Genomic DNA, 9,551 nt, shown 5'->3' on the forward strand with positions numbered 1-9,551 from the left:
AATTGGATCAAGGGCAGTAAAAATAAACAATCCTGAAGTAGAGATTGAGGTAATTCACCCCACAACGACAGAGGGTAGTTCCCTCTCTTTCACTTAACCCCTGGGCAGTGACCATGAAGAGCTGTCCCTGCTTCATGGGAGAAGCTCCACACACTTCAAGGAAGTCTGGGGAAGAATCTGCCACATGAAAGTTGGACGGGGCTTTTATAGTTAGAAAGGGTTTGGCTGCCAGACATATTTCCAGGCCAGGGAGCAGCTTATCTGTCCAATCCTGCTTCAAAAAGAAGGCGATGTTTTGGAAGTTTCATGAAGCATTTTGGGTTTAGCAGAATTCAGCATTAAAAAGAGCACCTTGACACCAGCAGTAACTCACCAGAGAGAGCTTGCATTGTTTGTATTCTCTGACCATTTTTTAGGTATTATGAGAGCAGGGCAGAAACAGGCCTCGGGCCTGCGCTGCCACCTCAGCAGCCAGAGGGGACAGAAGCATTGGAGGGATGTTGTCGTGGTTTTGCCCACCAGCCCATCGCTGGGGCTGAGGATGGTTTTGTCCAGGTGATTTCCGGACAAAAAAACCAATCAAAAAGTTCAGTGACGCCTTTGCTAATTACATCTTTAAGAAAAAGGAAGAGAAGGTTGTGGCGCAGTTGAAATTAGGAGCAGCAGCCATGTAGAAGGGTAGCGGGCCTGATGAGGGCCAAGGCCCCCTCCTCCCCGGCTTGGGCTGGGGAGGGGGGCAGGTGTAGTACTGAAGCCTCCTTTCTCTTCTGTAAAAGAGTGAAGAAAAAAAAGGTTTAAAAGACGAACTGCTTAGACGAGAAACCGCTGCAGAAGAATTCCAGCCATGAGATAACAAGACTTTTAAGGTCAAAGCTGCAGTCGCAGGAGAGAGAAGAAAAGTTCGAAGGGGGGAGAGGTACTTTTTCTCCCTTTTACTCTCCCTCCCTTCAGCAGGGTAAAGACTGAAAAATAAAACCCTGCCACTTGTGAAAGTTTGTTGGGGTGAAGAGACCCCCCATGCGGCTCACAGAGGAGCTTGTGGATGCACCAGAGATTTGTGACTTTAACAGAGAGAAAGCCTTATGCTGGAGTAAAAGCGGCTCAGATGAGGCAGAATCCTGTTGAAGATTTATGACCCCGAGGGGGATGACGACCTACACTGGAACAGAGAAACGGTTCAGGTAGGGATATTGGGATCCATGTGTGGGATCCATGCTGCTGGTGCTGGAGATTTGTGATCCTGAGAGAACCTACGCTGGAGCAGAAAATGGCTCAGGTGGGATATTGGGATCCGAGTAAGGGATCCAGACTAGACCCATGCCGAGAAGTCAATCAAGGACTGTTCTCCCATGGGGAGGGACCTCCATAGGGAAACAGGGGTGAACTCTTAAACCATTATCCCCTGTAACCCTGTGGAAGAAGATCCATAGTAAGCAAGTGTCCCCTTGCAAGCCTATGGAAGGAGACCCTTCAGGACCTGGGTAACCCTCAGCCTTCGGTTTTAGCCCAGGAGGGGGGTAGGCCCAGCCCTGGAGGCTGACACAGAATAAGAGAGAGATAAAGAAGTTCCAACTGCGACGAAAGTGCTGCAGAGTTACTGGAGAGAGAGAGCTGGAATTCTGAGAACAGAAAAGGACTGCTTCTCCTCCTTGGACTGATATAAAGGGAGGTGGGGGGAGAAGTATCTTCTGTAAATACATAATACCTTTTACTTAAGTAGAATTGTTGTAAATATAATTCTTTAGTGTTAGCTTGTTAATAATAAATACTCATACCTTTTTTAATTCAGTCTCTTTTTGTCTGCATAAACCTTCTCTCAACTAATAGTAATTGTATGTGGGAGTATAAAACTAAATTGAGCCAGGGCAAAACCACGACAGATGTTTTCTCTGTAACTGCAGGATCCTTGCTTTATTCCTGATGGTTCTTTGTTTTAGTAAAGTTGTTGTTCATTTCTATTGCATTGGAGGTGCCGACCCTTGGGACACATTGGCAATAAACCATCCAGCTGACTTAGGCTGGTGTAAGAGCTGGGGAACACAGGATAATGAGTCACCCGATGAAAGCCTTGAAACATTCTCTACCTGAAACATAACCCAAATGGAACAGTTTGGATACAATTCCCAAATATTTTGGAAACTCCAGTCGTTACTGAGAATGCAAATTCAGCAGATAACTAAAGCCGGTGCCCTTGTGAGCCCACAGCCAGCGGTGCTGAGGGAGGCCCTGGGAGCTCCCCAGCACCTCCCTCTCAGTGGGACACCTCTCGCAGCCTCTCGGAGCTCAGGAACCCTCCAGTTTGCAACACTGCAAAGAGCGTCGCTGATGCCAAGGACAATTCTGATCCCCCTCAACAAACACTCCTCCAGCTGTGACCCTTGCCTGGTGGGAAACACAAAGGGATGTGTGGGGGTGTTTCTCTGACAACAGAAAGAATTTTGGAGAAGGACCTTTACACACCCAGATCTTGATGTGTCCACACATCTCTGCCTGGGTGTGGGGGTGAATTGACTGTGGTGTGAGTGTTGTGATCTTGAATCTAAAATTCAGTCACTGTTAAAGATGTAGCAAATGCAGTTGAAGCACTTGATAACTGTAAAGTTGGTCAAAAATAAAATGCTACTAATTTCTGTTGCCCTTTTATCTTTGTGTCCAAATCCTATGCACCCTGACACTCTTGCATCCCAAGGCTCTGTGAAAATCATTCCCTTTCATCAAAAAAATATATATTTTTTGACGCCCACTTTAAAATCTTTCTCCTTAGCTAAACTACAAAACAACACTAATTAGTTGTTGAAGACTTGAAAATATCAAGATAATTAAAAGAAGGAAAATATTTTTTCTGCATTTTAATGAGCCCCACAGCGTGTTTAGAGACAAGTCAATATCCTGAGGTACTGAGAGAAGAATGAAGAAGCTGCTCAAGAAGTCAGAAGCCAAAGCCCAGTCCCTTGAAGCATTGCTGGGCCCCACTGAGGGCAGGCACTGACAAAGCCTCCCCAGGGACTCCTTAGAGCAGATCCTTGCAGCCCAGGAGTGCAGGCAGACAAAGGAAAGTTGCTTGTGGTGGCCTGAGGGGCAGAGGCAGCTGCCAGAGCCAAGGGCACAAAGGCCTGGGTGCCTTTGGGCCTTGCAGCCCTGCCAGAGCCCTTGGCCATCTCTGCTGCAGGCTGTGCTCCCCTGGCCCTGCTGCTCCTCTGGCATTGCAGGCTGCACACACCCCTCCTGCTTTCCCACCCCCCTCCCAGCAGCATTTCTGGGCCCTCCCTGATGGCTCTGCTGTCCCCCAGCTCTGGCTGCTGCCATGTGCACTTGGCCTTCTTGGCTTGTATGCTGAGCCCCTGTGCCCCAGGACATCCCTGAGAGAGCCCAGGCCCTTCTGCTGGGGGTCCCTGCAGAGCTGAGCAGATCCAGGTCACCTCCCATTGCTCTGCCAACCCCTTGGGGCTGCTCTGGGCCCTGCAGGTCCTTGCCCTGCTCCCAAGGGCTGTGGGGGTGCTTCATGGTCAGGGCTTGGGCTTTAGAGCTCAGGGTGGGGATTGGGCAGAACTTTGGCAGGTTTGTTGTTCTGCTCGCAGTGTCTGGTTCAGGATAAGGGGAAGAGCTTTTTGGGCTGGGTCAGGATTAAAGGCTTTTTGTTGGAGTATGCAGTAAGGCCATGGAGCCTAGTAGCAAGGAATGAATGTAAATAAGAGGTGAACATCCGATCATATGTGAAGGTTAGTGGTAAATTATAGATAACAGAGCTAAGAATAGTTTTGGTATGTAAGATTCTACAGTCAGTGTGTGAGTGCAGCTGTGCGAGAACAAGATGTAATATATTGGATGAAGGAATAAAAGCTCAATTTAGGCCACCATCATAGAATGCCCAGTTTTTATTATTATGACCGTCCTCGTTTACAACAACAGCTTTTCATACCAACAATGCAGGTTTGGGGTTGGCGTGAGCATTAGAGGACAAAAAAGTCTGGAGTTCTCGATTTGGGTTTTGCCTTTGAGGTCAGGTTGAGGTCTAGATAAGGGTAGTAGATTACTTCCGATGTGAGGGACAGCCCTTCTTAGGAGTTTTGGGGCTTGAGATTAGAAACAGTGTACAGGTTACAAGGATTGTTTGCACAGTCCATGCTTCACCACCCTCAGCACTACCTGAACGTGCTTTTACCTCATCAAAATCTTTCCTCTCTTTTGGCCAATCTCCTCTTTCCTTCCCCAAATATCCAATCCTTTTTGTCTCAGTTCCTCCTGATCTCCCCCAAAAGTTCCATCTGGGTGGACTCAGCTTTGTGAAGACCCTGTACAAGCTCATGGAATCAAGGGGACACTGTGGCACTGCAGGGCCTCGTAGAAAGAAAGGAACACAGGGACACTGTGAAATCTTGTGGAACCAGGGCACCATTTAACATGTAAGGCCTTGTGGAACAAAAAGGACCCTTAAACCTTTTGGAACCTCATGGAACCAGGGAGCCCTTGTGTCACTGAGGTACCTCCTGGAAACAAAGAAACCCTGGGACACAGTGGAACCTCATGAAATGAAGAGCCCACCATGACACTACAGGGCCTTTTTGGAGCCAAATGGACCTTGGGACACTGGGGAACCCCATGGAATGAAGGAGTCATTGTGACACCTAGGACACCTCATGGACTCAAGGGACCACTGTGACACTCCAGGGCATTCTGGAGCCAAAGGATCCCAGGGACACTGAGTAACCTCCTGGAATCAAGAGACCATTTTGACACTGCAGGGCCTCATGGAAACAAAACCAAATACAGGCTTGTCCAGGTCCTGAGGGTGATTCAGAAGGGAGGCAGCAGTGATTTCTCCCTACAGACCCACCACTCCAATGGTCTCGCCCTGCCCTGAAGGTTTCTGGCCATCAGGCTGTAGCTGAGGGGCTTGGGCAGGGCCATGAGGAGGGGGGAGAACAAGGGCTGTATCCAACTATGCCAAGAGGGCTGTGCTGGGCAAGGAGGAGGAGGTTGCAGCAAACAGTGGCACTGATGAGGGGAGAGGAGCAGGGGGAGAGACCTTGTGCCTGCCCACGCTGGGCAGGAGCTGCCCCAGGATGGCAGCTCTGAAGCACTCCCAGCATGTCCCTGGGAACAGCAGGGGAAGACTGGATTTCCAAATCAGGCTGGGAATGCAAAGAGCAGGAGTGTCCTGGTGTCACTGCAGGAGAGTTCTAGCCCTGCAGCAAGGGCACAGAAGAAGTGACCCAGTCCATGCAGTGCCCTCAGAAGATCCCACAGCATCCTGTAGATGCTGTCAGGGAGGCCAGCTCTGCTTCAAAAGTTCCCAGTGCCTGTCCCTGCCTGTGCTCAAAGGGCTCCCACCCCCAGGACTGTGCTCAGAGAGCACTCAGGCCTTCCAGCCAGAAAGGGGCTCAGGAGGACAGTGTGGAAGTGGAAAGAGCAGCTCTGCAAAGACCAAACTCTGCTGCTCCCTGGCAGTGCTGCTGTGCTGGGATTCTTGTCCCCTTGCCCTTTGCAAATCCCTCTGTCCTGCAGTGTGCTGTCCTTTAGGAACAGCTAAGAAGAAGGGTCTTGGACAAAGCAGGCACTGAAGGGTCCTTTATTTTCTTTAAGTACTCAGCAAGAACAAGTCATCATTTATACATCTCTGGGTTAAATTCAGTGGGGAGACACTAAATTAAAAAACAGGTGCCTAAGAATATTTATTGCATAGGAAATTATTGCAAGGAGAACCCAATGACCTCAAAGAAAACCTGAGCAGAAAGACTGGGCCATTAAGGAGTCCCATTCTAAATGCTACACACCAGAAAACAGGCACTTTATTGCTCCTGCAGAGCATCCAGTCATCATTTTTCTCAGGGCACCTTTTAGCTCTTGGTTCCTCAGGCTGTAGATGAGGGGGTTCAGTGATGGAGAAACCACTGAGTACAGACCTGAGAGAGCCAGATCCAGGGATGGGGAGGAAATGGAGGGGGGCTTGAGGATGGAAAATATGCAAGTGCTGAAGAACAGGGAGACCACAGCCAGGTGAGGGAGGCATGTGGAAAAGGCTTTGTGCCGTCCCTCATCAGAGGGGATCCTCAGCACAGCCCTGAAGATCTGCACATAGGAGAAAACTATGAAAATGAAACAACCAAATCCCATACTGGCACTAACCACAATAAGCCCAAGTTCCCTGAGGTAGCCTGAATGTGAGCAGGAGAGCTTGAGGATGGGTGGGATCTCACAGAAGAACTGGCCCAGGGCATTGCCCTGGCACAGGGGCAGGGAAAATGTATTGGCTGTGTGCAGCAGAGAATTGAGAAACCCAGAGGCCCAGGCAGCTGCTGCCATGTGGGCACAAGCTCTGCTGCCCAGGAGGGTCTCGTAGTGCAGGGGTTTGCAGATGGCAACGTAGCGGTCGTAGCACATGATGGTCAGGAGGGAAAAACTCTGCTGTGATACAGAACAGAAAGAAAAAGGCCTGTGCAGCACATCCTGTGTAGGAGATGGTTGTGGTGTTCCAGAGGGAGTTGTGCATGGCTTTGGGCACAGTGGTGCAGATGCAGCCCAGGTCTGTGAGGGAGAGGTGCAGCAGGAAGAAGTCCCTGGGGGTGTGCAGGTGCTGGTCGCAGGCTACGGCGCTGAGGATGAGGCCGTTGCCCAGGAGGGCAGCCAGGGAGATGCCCAGGAAGAGCCAGAAGTGCAGCAGCTGCAGCTCCCGCCTGTCTGAGAATGCCAGGAGCAGGAACTGGGCCATGGAGCTGCTGTTGGGCACTTGCTGCTTCCTCAGAGTGTTTGGATCTGTTGAGGAGGAGCAGTCAATGCTGAGTTAGACCAGGCTGCTGCAGCCAAACAGGACACGTCTCACAGCCACCCCACTCTCAGGCTCTCTCTCCTCACTCAGACCTCCCTGCAGTTCCCTCCCCTGAGCTCTGGCTGTTTCTGCCTGAGAGCACCATTGGAAGCAGGAAGTCGTGGATGGGCTCCCAAGGACTCCTTCTTGCTCTGCTGGCAGAAGGAACTTGGAATGCAGGGTGATCTCCAATTAAATGTGGTCCTGATACATCCAAGAGCTTCTCAGCTTTGCTGTTTCCAATTTGCCCAAATGGACTGAGCCGAGGAAATTTTTTGTGTTTGTTCCCCCAGTTGCACCTGCCACAGTTAGGAGTGGTTGTGGATGCTGGAAATCCCTGACATTTCTATGGCACTGCAGGTCAAGTCTTTTGGGTTCCGAGGGCACAGGGACAGTCCCTCAGTGCAGACAGAAGAGCTGCTCTGCCCATCAGTCTGTGCTCAGCTGCCCTGTGCTGGCAGCTTGGAGCTGCAGGAGCATCACACCCAACTGTTCCCCTACACAGAAACTGCACAGATAGCCAGGAATCCGTGTCCAAAGAACAGACTGACACACTCCTCACCTTCTCATTTCTCCCCTCTCAGAGTGAGACACCAAACGCTCATTGCAGCTGCCCAGAGCATTTCCATGGAGTTAGCACTGAGGAGTTTTCTCCACGGGGATCCTGTGCAGCATAGAGATACTATGGCACAGCAGTGCCCTTCTGGAGGGCACCTACAGCCCTGCAAGACACCCAGGGAAACAGCTGAAGAGCCTGAAGTTGCCTGGAGGGCACTTGGGCACTTTGCTCCCACAGACACATCCCCACAGCAGCACCCAAAGGGTTTGTGTCTGCACAGGAATCTGCCCCCCCAAACCCCACACTGAATCAGAAAAGCCAAGGGTGAGAACAAGGAGAGCCCAGGCAACAGGATGGCAGAGAAATGCCAGGACCGTGGCAGCTCCTTGGCCGGGCTGAGAGCTGCCCCTGGTAGGCAGCAGAGTCCCTGCCCCAGCACACACAGCCCTGGGGGGCAGGACCCTGCTCTGCCCCACAGCCCTGGGCACCCCTGGCTGCACCCCCACCTTCCCACCCCACAGCCAGCCCTGGCACAGGGAACCTTCTGGCCCTGGGCCTCTGATGGGGCAGCAGCAAGTCCTGCTCTGCAGCAGCTTCTCCTGCTGCCCCCCAGCAAAGCCAGCACAGCCATCCTGACAGCTCCTGCCAGGGCTGGCATTTGGCAGCTGCAAGAGCCACTGGCAGCAACTCCCCTGCACTGCTCTGCAGCCACAGCCTTCCCGTGCCAAAGGGCTGCCAAGGTTCCTCCCCTGAGCAGCTCTGCCCTGTCCTCCCAGCCCACGATCTCTTTCACCTCCTGCTCCCTTCTCCTGGCTGCCCTTGCTGCCTGCAGCTCCTGCCCTGCTCTGCCATAGGGCCACTTCCTCTGCCCTGCAGGGACTGGGAGAGGCCTTCTGAAAGATCCTACAAGCTGTGGGATGTGGCAGCTTTAGGAGATCCCTGCAGGAAGGGAAGTTTAATTTTCCTACAGGCAGAGAATTCTTCAGTCAAATCCTGTGAATGTTTCTCCTGTAGTGAGAGCTCAGTCCCCTCCCAGCCCAGGCTGCCTCTCACCTCTCTCCTTCTCTCCTGTGCCCTGGGTGCTGCAGGCAGTGCCCTCAGCCCTGCTGGGCTGTGCAGAGGAGCTGTTCAGCAGCAGAGCTGTGTCTTTGAAGCTCTTCTTGGTTACCAGGAGCTCCCTGTGTGCCAGGAGCCCAGCCCAGCTCAGCAGCACAGCAACAGCCCCAGGCATTTCATCACCCTTGAGGACTTTGGGGTTATTTACATGAGGCAGTCCCTGAGAGGATGTTCAAACAACTTCTCAAGAAGTCAAAGTGAGATTGAAACACTAAAGTTTCTTGCAGTGCTAATGAGTCTCACTGAGGGACACAACTGAGAACGTCCCCAGGTTCCAGTTAGAGCAGAAAACTGCGGACAGTGATGACAAGGATGGATAAGCAAGGCAAAGGTGGCTCTGATGTTGAATAAACATTGACTTGTTTCCTTAATCCAAACGACCAAGGCCTGACCCCCAGACCCTGGGAAGGCAGATCCTGTCCCTGCCTCATTGCTCAGGGCTCTTCCTGGGGCACTGGGATGTGGGATGTGCAGTGCCAAGGGCAGGACAATGGAGTGGCACCTGCCAGGCTGCTGAGCAGGGACAAGGAGGCCAGGAGGCCCCAGGGCTGCAAGGGCCACTCGTCTCCTCCTGGCATCAGGGGCACAGCCAGCAGCCATGGCCAAAGGCCTGCAGAAGGTGGCTGTGTCAGGGCCTTTCAGCTTCTGCACAGGCTTCTCCCTGTGCAGCCCAGGCTGTCCTAGGGTGTCCATGCCCTGCCCCTTTCCCTGCAGGCTGTCGTCATCCCCCCGGCTGCCCCACCTGGCTGGCCCCTTCCTGCACTGACATCTCTGCGTCCTCCCTGGCTCTTCCTGCACACACCAAGCCTTGGGCTCATCCAGACTCCTCCTGGCTGATGTGTTGCACCACAGCACTGCCCTTGGAGTGAAATTCCTTTTTCCTCTTGTCCACTCTGGACCTCCCCAGCTATACTTGGCATTATTTCTTTCTTTCTCCTGCTGTTTTCTGCTATGACAAAAGGATCCACCATCTCTAAATCCTCCCTTCAAGCCCTCTGAGGGCTCTCCTGTACTGTCCTCAGTCTCCACACCATTGAGGCCACAACTCCTTAGCCCCTCTATAGTGGTCAT

The 9,551-nt window shown here is 52.1% G+C and overlaps 1 protein-coding gene across 1 annotated transcript; it reads right to left on the reverse strand.

The window, feature by feature from the left end:
• Nucleotides 1-5,834: 5,834 nt before the first annotated feature.
• LOC126645833 (olfactory receptor 14J1-like) lies at nucleotides 5,835-9,551 on the reverse strand (the record flags this gene model as incomplete). Its single annotated transcript, XM_050326646.1, is given in 3 exon segments — nucleotides 5,835-6,399; nucleotides 6,401-6,699; nucleotides 9,494-9,551. Coding segments are annotated over 3 exon segments (922 nt in total), but the record flags the coding sequence as incomplete, so codon positions are not given.

Source organism: Myiozetetes cayanensis, unplaced genomic scaffold (assembly GCF_022539395.1).
Source record: "Myiozetetes cayanensis isolate MyiCay16 unplaced genomic scaffold, myiCay2020 scf312, whole genome shotgun sequence".
NCBI classification, from domain to species: domain Eukaryota; kingdom Metazoa; phylum Chordata; class Aves; order Passeriformes; family Tyrannidae; genus Myiozetetes; species Myiozetetes cayanensis.